The sequence below is a fragment of the Convolutriloba macropyga genome, chromosome 14, assembly GCF_964194025.1.
Source record: "Convolutriloba macropyga chromosome 14, txConMacr16.3, whole genome shotgun sequence".
Lineage (NCBI taxonomy): Eukaryota > Metazoa > Xenacoelomorpha > Acoela > Convolutidae > Convolutriloba > Convolutriloba macropyga.
The window spans coordinates 893674-912506 of NC_134481.1; the positions used below are offsets into that span (position 1 = coordinate 893674).

Here is an 18833-nt window from a genome sequence, read left to right on the forward strand (position 1 = left end):
ATCGCAGAACGACTGTATAAGGGTGACCTGCAAAAACTCCATTATCAATGACCGAATCATCAAGCCATGTTTCTGTCAGACAGACAACAGCGGGCGAAACTAAGCTTAAGAGCTGGCAAATCTTAGTCTCCTTTCAATCGATAGAATGCTCTGAACGTTAAGAAGGAGGGTCAAAATTTGAGAGGAGTAATTTGTCTGTAATCAATTCTGTTGTACACGACCTCGGCGATTTTTGTATGTTTGCAAGATTTTTGACTTTCAAGTTGACGTTTCTGCAATCGCAAATTGTACTGCTCTACTCTCTCAGCCTTTGTTAGACACATATACATTATAGAAGTTCTCAGAATCCCTCAATGCTACTGACTTACGCAGAAAATGATTTCGTTTTATCCTTTCTTTAAACTTGAGAAGCAATAACTGATTTCCTGTATCACGTTGTGGTTTTCCAATCCATTTACATTGAACATCCGATGACACAAGAGATACGTCATTTTGATTTGCAATCTTTTCAACAATATCGTAGCCAGCACAATTGTCAGATGGCTTTGTCCCTTTTACGATTAAATTAAATATTTTTGCATCTTTACGTGATTGCTCTTGCTGAATTTCAGCAAACAATGTTGCTCGAGTCTGCTGCTCGTTTTTCAACGAATCCGGAACCGCTTCAGAGTAAGATTTAGAAGGTTTCAACTTATTAGAAGCACAACAAAAGCCGCAAGTGAAAGATTGAGAGCAATCAAAATTAGTGGGCACAAAGTTTTGTATGTACAGGACAATTCGTAGTCGTACATGCTATCAATTTTTCAACTAGATCATTGCTGGTGGAACTGATATTGTTACGTGTTCGCGGAGGAATTAAGATTTAATTAATAAGTAGCCTATGGAACCAATACTGGCACCGACGGCTTAAATAGATGAAGAGACTGGTAGTGTCTATGGAACCAATACTTTATGCAAATTTTTGCTGGGCCATTTTGCGCTTTTCTTCTAGAACGTTCTTAGACTTCTCAAGTGACTTTTTCACGCTTTCGTTCTGTTTGAGTGATTTCTTGCTCTCACTCTTAATGCTAATATAAATTTTGTTGCAGCATGGCAAAACTAATGGCAAAATAGCAGAGTCGGTAGTGCATATGTTTATAAACTTGGAGGTCAAAAGTTCGAATCCCGGTGGGGTCAAGTGTTTTCCCACCCGCCTGTCGTTCGAGAGCTATTCTTCCGACATTAGCCGGTATTGTCCTCTTCTCTGTCTTCTTTTGCTTTCCTTTTTCCTGTTCTTTTCATTCGCCTTTCTTTTTTCTTTTCTCTTTCTTTTGCCCTTTTTCTGTTTTTTTTTCTACCCCTCTTTTCTCTTTTGTTTTTCTTTCTTTTCTCCCTTTGTGTTTTTTGTTTTTTTTCTGCCTGTCTTTTCTCTCTTTTTTTCAATTCTCTTATTTATCTCTTGTTTCTTTTCTCTTCTGGTTTTTTTTCTCTGTTGCTGTTCTCTCTTCCGTCTCTCTCTTTCTGTCTATCTCTCTCTCTCTCTCTCTCTCTCTCTCTCTCTCTCTCTCTCTCTCGCGCTCTCTCTCTCTCTCTCTCCTGTCTTTTTTCTCTCCTTTTCTCCTTGCTTTTCTCTTTCTTTTCTCTCTTGATTTTCGCTTTTTCTTTCGCTCTTGCTTTTCCCTTTTCTTTCGTCTCTGTCTTTCTATTCTCTTTCTTTCTAAAAAATGTTCCTCTTCTGCTTTCTTCTTTTCCTCTCTTATTTTTTTCGTTTCTCTCTTCTTTAGAAAAATTTCCTGTCCTCCTTTTTTTCTGATTTTTTTTCCTTTCTTTTTTGTTTCCTTTCTTTTCTGTCTGTGTTCTCTGCTTCTTTCATCTCTTGTTTTTCTCTTTCTCTTCGATGCCTTTTCTCTCTTTCTCCCCTTCTTTCTTTTCTGTCTTTTGGCTACATTTTCATTTCTTTTCTCTCTTTCGTATGTTTATTTGCGTTTCTTTTCTCTCTTTGTTTTCTCTCTTGCTTTTTTCTTTCTTTCTGTTTTCTCTTTTCTTTGTCTTTATTCTCTCGCATTTTCTTTTCTCTGTTGTTTTTTCTTTTTGCTCTTCCTTTTCTCTTTCTTGTCTTTCGTTTCTTTCGTCTTCGTTTGTGTCTTCCCTTAAATTTCGTGTGCCTTCTTCTGCTTTTTTTCCCTTTCATCTTTTGTTTCTGTCTTTTCTCATTTTTTTTCTGAAAAGTTTATTCTCCCTCTTTCTGCTCTTCCTTTTCTTTTGTTCCGTTCATTTCTATCCTTTCTGTCGTTTTTCACTGCTTCTTCGATCTCTTGTTTTTCTCTTTCTCTTCGATGTTCTCTTTTTCTCCCCTTCTTTCCTCTTTCTTGTCTGTCCTTTCGCTTCATTTTGCTTTTCTCTCATTCCTTCTATCTTTTCTTTCGTTTCCTTTTTTCTGCCTTTTTTTTCTTTTCTCTCTTGCTTTTCTTTCTTTTCTCTCATTCGTTTCTGTTTTTCTCTGCCTTTCCTTCCTCTTTTTCTTTGTTTTCTCTGCTTCTTTCATCTATTGCTTTTCTCTTCTATATTCCTTTGCTTTCTCTCTCCCCTTCTTTTCTCCTTTTTGTATCACTGTCTTTTCTGTTCTGTTTTCTGCGTCTCTTATCTTTTATTACGATCTTGTTTCTGTCTTGTTTGTTTCATCTCTATCTTTTTTGTCTTTTTTCACTGCTTCTTTCATCTCTTGTTTTTTTCTTTCTCTTCGATGTTTTTTCTGTTCATCTCCCATTCTTTTCTCTTTATTCTCTGTCACTTCGCTTCATTTTTGATTTTTCTGTTTTTCTCTTTTCTTTCGTTTCTTTTTTTCTGCCTTTCTTTTCTCTCTTGCTTTTCTCTTTGGTTTCTCTTTCGTTTGTGTCTTTATTTTTTCTGGCTTCTTCTTTTCTCTGTTGCTTTTTTCTTTTTGTTCTTGCTTTTCTCTCCTGTCTCATTTGTGTTTCTTTTCTCTAGAAAATTTTTTGTCGCTCTTCCTTCTGCTCTTTTTTTGGTTGATTTCCTCTTTTGTTTCTTTCTTTTATCTCTAAAACGTTTCCTCTCCCTCTTTCTGCTCCCTTTGTTTCCTTTCTTTTCTCTTGCTTTTCTCTGTCTTTTCTTTCTTCGTTTCTGTTTTTCTCTGCCTTTCCTTCCTCTATTTTTTTGTCTGTTTAATAGCCGCCCTCATCTTCTCAGCCGGCTATTATAGCGCTCCTATTTTTTTTCGTCGAATAAAAAAATGTTTCGCTTTACCTGATTTTGCCGCTTTTTCAACATTTTGCGTGATATTTTTTTGACTTCTCTAGGCTAGTTTCTCTCTTCTCTCATTCTGCTAAAAGTGATTTTGAACATCAGTTGCTCTGCAAAGCAATTCAAATTGAACAGAGTCAGAACAAAAAATTGAAGTCAGAAATAGAAACGGGATAAACCCTTAAAGCCCAATTTTAGATGCCGCTATTTGAACGTCGTTCATATAAGTCTTAGTTACCATCTCTTATGCTTAATGGTATTGATGGTAGCCCCTGTAGCCTCTCTCTAAGAAACAGAAGTACGTTATGTTTAACTACGAAATGCCATCAAAATAAATCGGACTTAAAAAATGTTTTTGTACAAAAATCTTTTTTTTTTCAATATCTTCTATTCTTTCAATCCCAATCATGCATATTGGAATCAACGGCGGCTATTTTCTGGCACTCTGCCGGGTATGTTTTTTCTGCTTCTTTCATTTATTGTTTTTTTCTTCTTTATTTCTTTGTAGTCTCTCTCCCCTTCTTTTCTCTTTTTTATCACTCTTTTCTGTTCTGTTTTCTGCCTCTCTTATCTTTTGTTTTGATCTTTTCTGTCTTATTTCTTTCATCACTATCTTTTTTGTCTTTTTTCACTGCTTCTTTCATCTTTTGTTTTTCTTTTTCTCTTCGATGTTTTCTGTTTTTCTCCCATTCTTTTCTCTTTCTTCTGTCATTTTGCTTCATTTTTATTTTTTCTCGTTCTGTTTCTCTCTCTTTCTTTTCCTTTTGTTTCTTTTTTTCTGCCTTTCTTTTCTCTCTTGCTTTTCTCTTTTCTTCTTTTTCCTTTGTGTCTTTCTTTTCTCTGGCTTTTTCTTTTTTCGGTTGCTTCTTTTTCTTTTCTCTCTTGCTTTTCTCTTTGGTTTCCCTTTCCTTTGTGTCTTTATTGTCTCTGGCTTTTTCTTTTTTCTGTTGCTTGTGCTTCTTTCCTTTGGAAAATTTTTTGTCGCTCTTTCATCTGCTCTTTTTTAATCATTTCCTCTTTTGTTTCTTTCTTTTATCACTAAAACGTTTCCTCTCCCTCTTTTTGCTCCCTTTGCTTCCTTTTCTTTTCTCTTTTGCTCTTCTTTCTTTCGTTTCTGTTTTTCTCTGCCTTTCCTTCCTCTATTTCTTTTCTGTCTGTTTAATAGCGGCCCTCATATTCTCAGCCGGCTATTATAGTGCTCCTATTTTTTTTTACTTCGTCGATTAAAAAAATGTTTCGCTTTACCTCATTTTGCCGCTTTTTCAACATTTTGCGTGACATCTTTTTGACTTCTCTAGGCTAGTTTCTCTCTTCTCTCATTCTGCTAAAAGTGATTTTGAACATCCGTTGCCCAGCAAAGCAATTCAAAAAGTACAGAGTGAGAATAATAAATTGGATTCAGAAATAGAAACGGGATAAACCCATAAAGCCCAATTTTAGATGCCCGCTATTTGAACGTCGTTCATATAAGTCTTAGTTACCATCTCTTATGCTTAATGGTATTGATGGTAGCCCCTGTAGCCTCTCTCTAAGAAACAGAAGTACGTTATGTTTAACTACGAAATGCCATCAAAATAAATCGGACTTAAAAAATGTTTTTGTACAAAAATCTTTTTTTTTTCAATATCTTCTATTCTTTCAATCCCAATCATGCATATTGGAATCAACGGTGGCTATTTTCTGGCACTCTGCCGGGTATGTTTTTTCTGCTTCTCTCATTTATTGTTTTTTTCTTTATTTCTTTGCAGTCTCTCTCCCCTTCTTTTCTCTTTTTTATCACTCTTTTCTGTTCTGTTTTCTGCCTCTCTTATCTTTTGTTTTGATCTTTTCTGTCTTATTTCTTTCATCACTATCTTTTTTGTCTTTTTTCACTGCTTCTTTCATCTTTTGTTTTTCTTTTTCTCTTCGATGTTTTCTGTTTTTCTTTCATTCTTTTCTCTTTCTTCTGTCATTTTGCTTCATTTTTATTTTTTCTCGTTCTGTTTCTCTCTCTTTCTTTTCCTTTTGTTTCTTTTTTTCTGCCTTTCTTTTCTCTCTTGCTTTTCTCTTTTCTTCTGTTTCCTTTGTGTCTTTATTTTCTCTGGCTTTTTCTTTTTTCGGTTGCTTCTTTTTCTTTTCTCTCTTGCTTTTCTCTTTGGTTTCCCTTTCCTTTGTGTCTTTATTGTCTCTGGCTTTTTCTTTTTTCTGTTGCTTGTGCTTCTTTCCTTTGGAAAATTTTTTGTCGCTCTTTCATCTGCTCTTTTTTAATCATTTCCTCTTTTGTTTCTTTCTTTTATCACTAAAACGTTTCCTCTCCCTCTTTTTGCTCCCTTTGCTTCCTTTTCTTTTCTCTCTTGCTCTTCTTTCGTTTCTGTTTTTCTCTGCCTTTCCTTCCTCTATTTCTTTTCTGTCTGTTTAATAGCGGCCCTCATATTCTCAGCCGGCTATTATAGTGCTCCTATTTTTTTTACTTCGTCGAATAAAAAAATGTTTCGCTTTACCTCATTTTGCCGCTTTTTCAACATTTTGCGTGACATCTTTTTGACTTCTCTAGGCTAGTTTCTCTCTTCTCTCATTCTGCTAAAAATGATTTTGAACATCAGTTGCCCAGCAAAGCAATTCAAAAAGAACAGAGTCAGAATAAAAAATTGGAGTCAGAAATAGAAACGGGATAAACCCATAAAGCCCAATTTTAGATGCCCGGTAATTGAACGTCGTTCATATAAGTCTTAGTTACCATCTCTTATGCTTATTGGTTTTGATAGTAGCCCCCTGTAGCCTCTCTCTAAGAAACAGAAGTACGTTATGTTTAACTACGAAATGCCATCAAAATAAATCGGACTTAAAAAATGTTTTTGTACAAAAATCTTTTTTTTTTTCAATATCTATTCTTTCAATCCCTATCATACTTATTGGAATCAACGGCGGCTATTTTCCGGCAATGTGCGAGGTATGTTTTTTCTAATTCTTTCATTTATTGTTTTTTTCTTTATTTCTTTGCAGTCTCTCTCCCCTTCTTTTCTCTTTTTTATCACTCTTTTCTGTTCTGTTTTCTGCCTCTCTTATCTTTTGTTTTGATCTTTTCTGTCTTATTTCTTTCATCACTATCTTTTTTGTCTTTTTTCACTGCTTCTTTCATCTTTTGTTTTTCTTTTTCTCTTCGATGTTTTCTGTTTTTCTTTCATTCTTTTCTCTTTCTTCTGTCATTTTGCTTCATTTTTATTTTTTCTCGTTCTGTTTCTCTCTCTTTCTTTTCCTTTTGTTTCTTTTTTTCTGCCTTTCTTTTCTCTCTTGCTTTTCTCTTTTCTTCTGTTTCCTTTGTGTCTTTATTTTCTCTGGCTTTTTCTTTTTTCGGTTGCTTCTTTTTCTTTTCTCTCTTGCTTTTCTCTTTGGTTTCCCTTTCCTTTGTGTATTTATTGTCTCTGGCTTTTTCTTTTTTCTGTTGCTTGTGCTTCTTTCCTTTGGAAAATTTTTTGTCGCTCTTTCATCTGCTCTTTTTTAATCATTTCCTCTTTTGTTTCTTTCTTTTATCACTAAAACGTTTCCTCTCCCTCTTTTTGCTCCCTTTGCTTCCTTTTCTTTTCTCTCTTGCTCTTCTTTCGTTTCTGTTTTTCTCTGCCTTTCCTTCCTCTATTTCTTTTCTGTCTGTTTAATAGCGGCCCTCATATTCTCAGCCGGCTATTATAGTGCTCCTATTTTTTTTACTTCGTCGAATAAAAAAATGTTTCGCTTTACCTCATTTTGCCGCTTTTTCAACATTTTGCGTGACATCTTTTTGACTTCTCTAGGCTAGTTTCTCTCTTCTCTCATTCTGCTAAAAATGATTTTGAACATCAGTTGCCCAGCAAAGCAATTCAAAAAGAACAGAGTCAGAATAAAAAATTGGAGTCAGAAATAGAAACGGGATAAACCCATAAAGCCCAATTTTAGATGCCCGGTAATTGAACGTCGTTCATATAAGTCTTAGTTACCATCTCTTATGCTTATTGGTTTTGATAGTAGCCCCCTGTAGCCTCTCTCTAAGAAACAGAAGTACGTTATGTTTAACTACGAAATGCCATCAAAATAAATCGGACTTAAAAAATGTTTTTGTACAAAAATCTTTTTTTTTCAATATCTATTCTTTCAATCCCTATCATACTTATTGGAATCAACGGCGGCTATTTTCCGGCAATGTGCGAGGTATGTTTTTTCTAATTCTTTCATTTATTGTTTTTCTCTTCTTTCTTTGCAGTCTCTCTCCCCTTCTTTTCTTTTTTATCACTCTTTTCTGTTCTGTTTTCTGCCTCTCTTATCTTTTGTTGTGATCTTTTCTGTCTTGTTTCTTTCATCACTATCTTTTTTGTCTTTTTTCACTGCTTCTTTCGTCTCTTGTTTTTCTTTTTCTCTTCAAAGTTTTCTGTTTGTCTCCCATTCTTTTCTCTTTCTTCTCTGTCATTTTGCTTCATTTTTATTTTTTCTCGTTCTGTTTCTTTCTTTCTTTTTTCTTTTGTTTCTTTTTTTCTGCCTTTCTTTTCTCTCTTGCTTTTCTCTTTGGTTTCTCTTTCCTATGTGTCTTTATTGTCTCTGACTTTTTCTTTTTTCTGTTGCTTGTGCTTCTTTTCTCTAGAAAATTTTTTGTCGCTCTTTCTACTGCTCTTTTTTAATCATTTCCTCTTTTGTTTTTTTTCTTTTATCACTAAAACGTTTCCTCTCCCGCTTTTTGTACCCTTTGCTTCATTTCTTTTCTTTTTGTTTCCTTTCTCTTTATTTTCTGACCTTTTCTCTGCTTCATTCGTTTATTGTTTTTTCCCTTCTATAGTTTTTCTTTCCCCCTTCTGCTTTTTCTTTCCCCCTCTTTTCTCTTTGTTTTTCACTGTCTTTTATGTTCCTTCTTCTGCCTTTGTTTTCTCTTTTGTTCCTATCTTTTCTGTTTTTTTCACTGCTTCTTAACCTTCTTTTCTCTCTTTCTTTCTTTTCTCTGTTTCGTTTCTTTTCTCAATTTTTTTTCGTTTCTTTTTTTCCTATCTTTTTTCTCTTTTTCTTTCTCTCTTTTTTTCTCTTCTTTTTGCTTTTCTCTGCTCTCTTCTGTGTTTTTTTCTTCCGTTTCTGTCTTTTGTGTGTGTATTTTTTTCGCCCTTTCTTTTCCCTCTTTTTTGCTGTTTTTCTGCCTTCCTTTTCTCTTTTGTTTCTTTCTTTTTTCCTCTCTCTCTCTCTCTTGTCTTTGCTTTTCTCTCTTTCCTCTTTCGTTTATTTCTGTTCTCGTTTATTTCTATCCTTTCTTTTTCCGTCTTTTTTCTCTCATTTTCAAGTTTATTTCTCTCTCTGCTTGTTTTCTATTTTTTTAATCTTTCTCTCCTCTGGCTTTTTTCTGTCTCAAGTTTTTTCTCTTTCGCTACGCTGTTGCTTTTCTCTCTTTCTTTTCTGTCAATTTAATTCTTCCCTCGCTTTCCTTTTCGTTTCTTTTTTCAATGCATTTGTCTGTTTTGTGTTTTCTTTTGTTTTGGTCTTTTCTCATCAGTTTGGTTTCTCTCTGTTTCTCTCGATTTCTCTCTTGCTTTTCTCCCTCTTATCTGTTTTCCTTTCGTCTTTCTTTTGCTTTTTTTGTTTCTCTCTTACTTTTTTTTTCTCATTCCGCTTTGTTTTCCTCGTCTTGACTTTTTCTTTTCTTTTCTAAGCTTTTTTCATTCTTTTTTTTACTCTTTATATCTTTTCTCTCGCTTTTCTTGCTTACTTCTGTCTTGTTTCCTATTTTTACTTTTGTCTCTTTTATCTCTTGTTTTCTGTCCCCGGTGTCTCAAGTTTTTCTCTTTCACTAATCTTTCCATCTTCTTTCTTTCTTCTCTTTTGCTTTGTTTTTTCGTTTCTTTTTTCTCTCTTTTGTCTTCTCTTTCATTTGTTTCTCTGTCGTTTTCCTTGATTCTGTCTTTTTCTTTTTTTTCATTCTTGCTTTTCCCTGCCTTTCTTTGCTCTTTCACTTGCTTTTTTTCTGTTTCTTTTTGGCTTTTTTCTCTTCTGATTTCCTTCTTCCTTAGTTTTCTCTTTTTTATGTCTTTCTCTTTTCTCTTTTGTTTCGCTCTTTCGTTTCTCTCTGACGTGTCTTTTTTCATTCTTTTCTCTCTCTCATCTCCCTTTCTTTTCTCTTTCTTGTCTTTTTCTTTTTTCGTCCTTTCATATGTTTATTTTACCTTTTTCTATATTTTTTCTACGTTTCCTTTCTCTCTATTTTCTCCTATTAGCCGCTCTCTGCTTTATCTTCTTTCGTTTATTTTTTTCTCTTGCATGTTTTAGTTCCCCATGTTCGCAACTTTTAGCGCTCCTTAAACATGCAGACAAACGCGGTTTATGCGTTGCGGCGGGCCACCATGTATATGTTCGTTATCTGTGCACGTCTAGTCTCTCCTTAAATATGCAATATAGCAAAGCCGAAAAAGTTTTTGAACAAAGATGGCTGAATTTGGGGATAAATTACCCAAACCAAACAAATCGTTACCTATGGCTTTTCAACGAGGTGCATGGGTTCCAGTACGTGTGGTACAAAACAATCTGAATTTTTGTATACTTCTATTCTTTTAAATGATTTTCTCGTAACGCTTTTGCGGGCCTCCTAGTGATTTTCTCGTAACGCTTTTGCGGGCCTCCACATGTGAAATTTTTTTAAGTTTTTGATTTTTTTTAATTTTTCAGATTTCTCCAGCTTCAAGAGGCCAGGAACGTCCTCTAGGGTTTGATAATAGGTAACTGCATAGTTACATCTAGATGTAATTGAATGTATTTCAAGATTTTAATATCGCGAATTTCCGCATTTTCATGTTTTTTTATTATTTTTTAAATCTGTTTTGGATGTCTTCCGGCAACAGGGGCCAAGGGACCTCTCCGAGGTTTGATAATAATCTGTTGAACAGTTTCTAGATGTAATGGATTGGTTATCAATATTTTAATGACGCAATTTTTGGCTATTTTTTAATAAAATATAAATTTTTAATAGCCGCCGTCAGCTTTTCTTCCCAAACGGCTATTATTTAGGCGTTCTCCTTTTTTTGAATTTGCTTCACCTTTTGATCACGTTTTACATAAGTCACCACTTTCACGTTTGACATCCGACTTACCTCACTGTTTCAACTGCATGGTTTTTAAATCTATTCACTCAATGAATTACGCAAGATTGAATACAGTCGAGGTCAAAAGAGGGAAATTAAAAGAGACGGGATAAAGCCCGGTCATTAAGTCATTGAGAATAAATTTTTCAAAATTCATTAGTGTTTGCTAGGTGACATTGGTATTAAGCTGATTTGCTTTCAATTTAGTGGCTGAATTAAGAGTAGTTTTAGAGTCCAATTGGAACTGCACGCCGAATTAGAGCACTTTTTGACACTGAGAAAAAATAGAATAAATTTCGGTCGATTTATCTCCTTTTCTTTTTCTGTTTTAATCCTGATGTGCATCAATTGCTTCAACGGCGCTATTTTCCGGCAATCTGCCGTCTATGATTTCAATTTTTGCAAAAATTATGTTCCTAGTTTATGGATCTTTATGAGTCAGTGAAGCTATTCAAGGCTTGAAATAGGGATATTGGATAGTCTCAATGGAATGATGCTAAAGATATCAATAAGACTTTGTTAAAATTTCCAATTGTTTTTAAAATTTTTTATTTTTTGTCGCTCCTTACTGGCCAAGGAAACTTTTTAAGTCCTGCAGATGGGTTACATGACAGAACTCCAGTGATAAAAAATGGCTTTGAACATTTTTTTCACTGCGAAAAGTGGAAATTTTCTTTTGAATTGCACTTAGTTTTTTTTCTATTTGATTTTATTAACAAAGTTTAGAAGTTGTAGGGTCGAGTCTCATGGAAAATATTCCCAGCTCTCTCTGGAGGTTCTCAAGATGTTGATATTATCAATTTTAGCAAAGATGTTGATATTAAATTTGAATTCTTTTAATTATATGAATTCAATTATCTGAAGATTGATATTCAATATGAATTCTTTTAATTTTTTGGAAATATATGCCATTTTCTGAATTTATCGATGTTGAAGGGCCAAATAGTTTTCTAAAAGTCTTGCTGTTGGGTTACTAGACAGATTCGTGAGTCTTTTGTCGTTTTTGGTTTTCTTCATATTAGTATTTAATTTTAATATTTTTCAGTTTTTCCATCTTTAGTGCGCAATTGATTCAATGCCTGTGCGTGGGTTAAACGTCGATTTTAAGTGGATGAAAATTGACCTTTAAGGTAAAAGTTCAAGAGTTATAGCAATGATTTTATTTTGTTTGGTTTGTTTTAGTTCCTCCAATTTTGGGACTGTTTGCCTTTTTAGCTGCCATTTGATAAACTGATTAGATGCACTAATTTCAACTTTCTCATTCATTTCTCTGGATTCTATTTCAGGACTTGTCCTGCTATGTTTGTAAGATGCTCTCAAAGATTTTTCATGATCTTTCAAAACGGGATAAACATGTAAAGGCCAGTGGGCATTAGGCATCAGTTGAGGCCTAAAGCCGGCCTTAATAGTCCCATCAAGTGCTTAGGGTGGTGCAGCTCTTGGGAATGCTTTAATTCAAGGTTAAAAGGTCATTCTTAGGAGTTTTTGAGCTCAAAACAATTTTTCACGTGTTTCGGCATTTTTCGAGTTTTTTTATTGATCAGTTTTGAATTGACGTCTGGACAAAATTGTTTTCTGGCAATTTTATGAGCCATATGTTTCGGTATAAAAAACATAAAAACGAAAATTGAAACTAATTCTTGTAATTTTTTCAGTTTTTTAGATATTTGTCTTTTGTTCAGTTTTTTGCTCAGCGGCAAGACAACTTCCTTTAGGACTTGATAGTATGTTACTGCATAGTTGCTAAGTGAAATGGAAGGGTTTTAACTTTTTAATACCACGCATTTTTGCAACATTTTGATAGTTTTTTTCATTTTTTGAAATTTTTTGTCATGTTCCTAGTTTATCGATCTCTTCCAATGAAACTTTTTAAGGCATGGAATTGGATAACTGGATAGAGTTTTGAAACATTGAAATGGTTGTAAAGAAATTAATATCACAATTTTTAGCAACATTTAGTTAAAATTTATTTGCAATTGTTTCTTTTTCAATTGGTCATTTTCTAAGTTTTGTTATTTTTGCGGGGCGATGAAACTTTTTAGGTCTTGCAGATGGATTATTGGACAGATTCCAGTGACAAAAAAATGTTTTTTGAGCATTTTAATTTTGCGAAATTAAGAAACTTTCTTTTAAAGTACTTATTACATTTCTCAAGATTTTCTGTCTATTGACCAATAAACCTAAAGTAAGTTAAGTTACAGTCTTGAACTTGGGTTTATGGGTATATTTTGATGGATCAGACTTAGCCTTCAGGTTAAAAGCTTCAAGAATTGCTGCAATGGTTAAGTTTTGTTTCGTTTGTTTGATTATTTTATCTTCTCGACTTTTGAAATTGTTTTTTTTTTGGCTGGCATTGTTCAATTGATCTACTGGTCAGGTACTTTAGTTCTAAGTTTTTTAATCATTTCTTTGGATTGTATTTCATGACTTGTTTTCTTTTTCTGTTTAAATCTCGATGTGCGTCAAGCGGGTCAACAGTGGCTGTTTGCGGGCAATCTGACGGCTATGTTAAACATTGTTTTAGCTTCAAACATTTCTTCAAACTAGCTTGGCGGCTTGTTTGATTGACAGTTCGTTAGAGTCAAATGATGGTGAAGAACCGTCCGATCCGACTGGAGGAGTAAAAGGAGCTCTGGTGTCAAGTAGGGAGCAGATATCAGCAGACGTTCTGGCTATTCTGGCCCATATTACGAGATCTTCATCCCACACACATGTTGAATTTACAACAAAAATAATCCAAGGAGAAAACGGTTAGTGCCATTATTTCAGCATTGTAACTTTCAGCTGTAGAAAATATTCAAGTCCAATAGTTGTTGGTTTTGTACCACTGTGTTTTTGATTTTTAATATGAAGTTTCTAAATTTGTCAAAAAACTCAAATTGAACGTGTTGTTTTTATCCTCCCTTTTGACAATTTTTAAATCTTTTTGACATATCTATTGTAATCCCGCCCTCCCCAAAAGCTGGTCGGATGTAATTTAAGTTTATAAAATACGGCGACTTTGTCTTTAATAAAGTATGCTCTGCTGGCGTGACTGTCAAAAATTGTTAGTCTGGTAGACGCTGCTTTGACGTATCGAGATGTATTTTCTGGTCTGAAAACATTAAGCGTTTTTTTTAAAGCATGACCTAATATTTCAAAATGAGCATTTACACAGCCGAGTAATTGCATCAATTTGTATTTTCTTTTGACCCGGAAAGCAGTCTTCCTTCTTCGACTGAACTGATGTCATTTTTTTCAGGTGACTTCAGTGTTCTGAAAGAACTGATGTTACGTGATCAATTGAATGTGGTATTAGCCTCCCGTGCCTGTGCACTATTGGGCAACTTGATGAAACATAGGAGCGATTTCTCCCTGGTGCTCAAGAGACACCCATCTCTAGTTGATAGTATCCTTAGATGTCTACAAAACGAGGACTCCAACGTCCGAAAAGTGAGCGAAGTTGACTTTAATTTCACCTTATGTAGTGTCAGCAATGCGGTCAAGTCTTCTGAAAATGCTATGAAGTGTCATTTGGTGAATGAAATCTAAGCCCTGAAAAATTTTAACTTGTAAAATTAATTTGAGAGGAGCATTTAGAAGTCTTTGTTTCGGTTATCCATGATCGACTACTTTTCGTGAACCTAAAGGTTTTCGTGAACCTAAATTTCCTCGACATCAGATATCATAGCTAGCCTTGTTGCGTCTTTTTTGAAGCTATCTTTGGAGAATTATGTGCGATTGTTTTGAGACATCAGGTATTTTGAAAACGGCATGCTCTCAATTTAGGCACTCTTTTACTTGTATGTTGGTTTTCGCCTGCAACTGATTTTTGTGTCTCCGACTCAACGAAAGTCAGATTCCTGGTTTTAAGTGCAAAATATTATTAATAGCCGCCGTCAGCCTCTCGACGACTTTTAGTTAGGCGCTCTCTAAAAATTCGAAGATTTGGATTGTATTGGTGCTCTGTCTTTTTACGATCCAAATGTGTGGATAGTATTGGTGTGCTGTCTTTTTAATTGCTCTTGAACGCAGTTCATAGCAATTATAGTAAACGTGTGTATCTTTTTTTATGCAATTTTTTCGCTTGACAGTTTTGCGCTTTTCTTCTAGAACATTCTTTGACTTCTCAAGTGACTTTTTCACGCTTTCGTTCTTCATTTTTGAGTGATCTCTATTGCTCTGAAGTAAAGCTAATATAAATTCGGTTGCAGAATAAGTGAGGTATGTGCTCTGTAGCGCAGTGGTTAGTAGTTGTGGCTGTGGATCGGGAGGGCAGTGGTTCGAATCCCGGCGGAGGAAAAAATTTTTTGCACCCATAATTTGATCTAGGCTACAGCCCCTGAATTAAATTGCCTCGCCTGTCGTTCAAGAGCAATTCTTCCGACATTTGTCGGTTTATGTTTAAGATTTGTTCACACGTCTTCATAATCTTTGAAGTCAAATTTTTGAAGTGGATTTGGATGACGCTGAAGCAGGAAGTGGCGAGAAAAGTAAGTGCTTTTGCGGCGTAAATTTTTTTCGCTCTAATTTTAAAGTGGAGTGAGGAAAAGGTGTTCGAACAAAAGTTTGCTTTTTCGCTGGTGGTTTTTTGTTAACATGCCACTATTTAACTTGAACTTTATTAATTGTTTTTGTTTTATTAAATTATTTTTCTAAATTGTTTTCCCAATCCATTCTTGGTCTGGTTTTTTTGTTTTAAAAAGTTTTTTGAATTTTCTCCCTTTTTTGGTTTCATTGTCTGACACTTATTTTTATTTCCACTTGTTCACACGGCAAAGCTGAAATGGTCAAAATTACTCATTAATTTCAGCCAAACGTCTTAAGTTATTAATAGCCGCCGTCAGCCTCTGAAATAGCTATTATGTTGGCGCTCTCCTTTTTTTTAATTCGATTTACCTTTTGATCACGTTTTTCGTTTTACATAAGTCACGACTTTCACGTTTGACTTCTGACTTACCTCACTCACTGTTTCAACTGAATGGTTTTTAAATCCATTCACTCAATGAATTACGCAATGTAGTGAATACAGTTAAGGTCAAAAGAGCAAAATCAAGAGACGAGATAAACCAATAAAGCCCGGCCATTAAGTCATTGAGAATTAGCTTATCAAAGTTCATTAGAGTGTTTGCTAGCTGACATTGGCATTAAGCTTATTAGCTTTCAGTTAAGAAGCTGATTTAAGTATAGTTTTAGAATCCAACCGAAACCACGCCGAATTAGAACATTTTTTGATACTGAAAAAAAATTGAAAAAATTTGGTCAATTTATCTCTTTTGTCTTTTTCTGTTTCAATCCCGATGTACATCAAGCGCGTCAACGGCGGCTGTTTTCTGGCAATCCGCCGTCTATGTTTTACTTTTAGATTTGGATCATACGTTACTTGCCTCACTGAATAAAAATGACTTTGAAACTTAAAAACTTTTGCCGTTCAGTATATTTTAAGGTCAAGGGAACTAGTATGTGTTTAAAACAGGTCTTGTATAAAAAGGCTTCTGCGGAATGAATTTAAACAAGCTTTTTAAATTTATCGCTGAATGTTTTTTCATAGCTTTTTTGAGCGGCGTCGATTACTTCTTTCAACTTTGATCTGTTTCTATCTATATTATGCTGCACGCAAGTCTATTCTTTTGCAGTTATTCCGGCAATCTGCCGACTATGTTTTTTGTTTGCAAGATTTTTTCAGATTTGCTAAATCTGGTGTAATAGAAATGATTCTGTAACTAATTGAATCAGTTGTATCACGATAGATCTATTGTTTCGGCAGCTGTCATAAAATTGCCCTATTGTTTTGATTGCCTTATTTATTTCGGGAATTTTTTACGCCCAAGAGCGCTCGTGATCAATTTTACTTAGTGGCGTGCCATAGAATCACTGTAACTTGGGAGTCATAACAGAATAGGTCACTACTCATAACAGAATAGGTCACCTCCTCTCACAATATAAACAGAGTACTCGAGAAACCAAAAACTCCTCTTTCAGGATTCTTGAAAAGTACGAATTGACCAGAAACTGCAGAACTGTCCAGTTTTTTCCAAAGAATAAGTGCCAATCCAAATGGAGTGACAGGTCACTGATCAGAAATTTTTCTAGGAAGTGGAATAATTTGCCAATTGAAATCCGAAAAGAGAAAACTAAAAACAAATTTAAGGAAAAACTAAGCAGCGAAATGGTCAAACTGCATGAACGTGTTCCAATAGATAGACAAGTAAGAGGCTTTAGGAATTTTTTCTACTGAAGTATAAAGACCAAACTATTCATATATTTACGAGGCGATTTTGAAAATGTAAATATTTAACCAAACGTTCTTGTTGTGGTTATAACTTTAAATTTACATTTTTGAAGATTAAAAAAAAACTTTTTCTGAAGTGCTACTATATCGTGTTATTGAACGTGACTACGTAAAGAAATCAGTAAATCAGTTTGCTTTTTAGGCAATATGGTAGTGGGTATTTCTGCTTTGGGTCAATCATTTTGTAATATTTTGTTGCTTAGAGTGCAGTTTATGTGACTGGGAATGCTGTCTTCCACACACAGGAGCTCTATTCACTCATCTCGAATGCCATTCCTCATCTAGTCAATCTTCTCAAAGACACATTTGCCAAAACACGCGCCAATGCTGCTGGTAATTTTTAGACATCATCCGACCTATATTCAGAAAACGTCGAAAATCAACCCTTGCATTAGACGAAAAATTTGTCTCAAATCGTGGCCTATTTACGACCCTATATTTCCATAATCACAGATTAAAGGTAATAATATCAAACGCGAATTCAGAATCCGATCTTTTCCTTTGTTGCACAAGCTATGTGAGCTGAGAAATCAGAAATTAGCCTCATACCCCGCACATCAAACCTCAAATAAAAGCCGCTTTAAAAGTAACTCTGATCAAAGATCGACAAAAATTGATGTCATCTATATTATGGCAGTAGATATTACAATAAAAATCGATCAAATCCACTGCAAGGAAATTTCTTCATGATTATCGTTAAATCTTAACTATTTTTCAGTTGGATTTGATTGTACAAACTTCTATTATTCGGCTGGAGATGACATTTTAAAATGCATGAAGCCGGAAAAAATCAAACCTCGTAATCTTTGAAGTGGTCTGCTGGAATGAGAATTACATCTTAGAATTACATTGCTATCGGATTCTGAAAAAAAAAGAAAACATTGAATTCCAAAATGTTACACACTTTAAAAGTGTCAACAAAATGGCAATGTACAAATTCTAAAATACATAAAACAATAAGAATATATTTTATTTACTATTAATAGCCGCCCTCATCTTCTCAGCCGGCTATTATTGCGCTCGTATTTTTTTTACAATTCAAAGAATTTGAATTGTATTGGGGCGCTGTCTTTTTTTTTTTTTTAAGATCTGTTCACACATTTTCATGATTTTTGAAGTCGAATTGGAGTAGTGATTTTGGTCACGCCGAAACAGGAAATGGAGCGAAAAAGCGAGTGGTTTTGTGGCGTGAAATTTCGCTTTAATTTTAAAGTAGAGTGGGAAATGGTGTGTGAACAAAAATTCGCTTTCTCGCTAGTGGTTTTTTGTTCACATGCGGCAATTTCACTTTGATTTTTACTGTTTTTTCGATTTTTTTGGATCGGGTTTTTTCTAAATGGTTTTCCCAATCCATTAATAGCTCATTCTAGGCCTAGTTTTTTGTGTGAACCAAATTTTCATTTCTCGCTAGTGGTGTTTTGTTCACATGCGGCATTTTGACACCGATTTTTTGTTTTTTTTTAATTTTTTTTATCTGATTTTTTTTAGAAATGATTTTCCCAATTCACTCATAGTCCGTTATAAGTCGTTTATTGTTTAGTCAATGAAAATTCTTTGAATTGTACGTCAGGACTTGTCCTGCTATGTTTTTTTACTTCGTCAAACTTTTTTTCGCTTTACCATTTTGCCGCTTTTTCGACATTTTGCGTGAAATCTTTTTGACTTCTCTAGGCTAGTTTCTCTCTTCTCTCATTCTGCTAAAAGTGAATTTGAACATCAGTTGCTAATCAAAGCAATTCAAAATGAACAGAGGCGGTATAAAAAATTGAAGTCAGAAATAGAAACGTGATAAACCCATAAAGCCCAAATTTAGATGCCCGCTATTTGAACGTCGTTCCTATAAGTCTTAGTTACCACCTCTAATGCTTATTGGTGTTGATAGTAGCCCCTGTAGCCTCTCTCTAAGAAACAGAAGTATGTTCAACTACGAAATGCCATCAACATAAATCGGACTTAAAAAATATTTTTGTACAAAAATCTTTTTTTTTCAATATATTCTATTCGTTCAATCCCAATCATGCTTATTGGAATCAACGGCGGCTATTTTCCGGCAATCTGCCGGGTATGTTTCTATCATTTACGAAGAAATTAAATTATTAATCAGTTTCACCTGAAGTGGTTGCTATTTTTCAGCTGCCCTGGGTAACCTCTGTCGTCATTCTGGGATACTTGCAGATCACATGCTGAGGAGCAACGCAATTGCACTGTAAGTTTTGATAATTTTTTCAAGACAAGCCCGAAATTGGGCTAATTTTACGTACCTA

At 34.6% G+C, this 18833-nt stretch overlaps 1 protein-coding gene across 1 annotated transcript in view; it reads left to right on the plus strand.

The window, feature by feature from the left end:
- Positions 1–18833, plus strand: part of LOC142353351 (serine/threonine-protein kinase 36-like) — a 97682-nt gene that overhangs the window by 75076 nt on the left and 3773 nt on the right. The window contains exons 24-27 of the mRNA XM_075405584.1: positions 12823–13048; positions 13540–13730; positions 16773–16902; positions 18703–18775. Of these exons, the coding sequence (XP_075261699.1) occupies positions 12823–13048; positions 13540–13730; positions 16773–16902; positions 18703–18775 (620 nt within the window). The remainder of the gene's footprint in view (positions 1–12822; positions 13049–13539; positions 13731–16772; positions 16903–18702; positions 18776–18833) is intronic.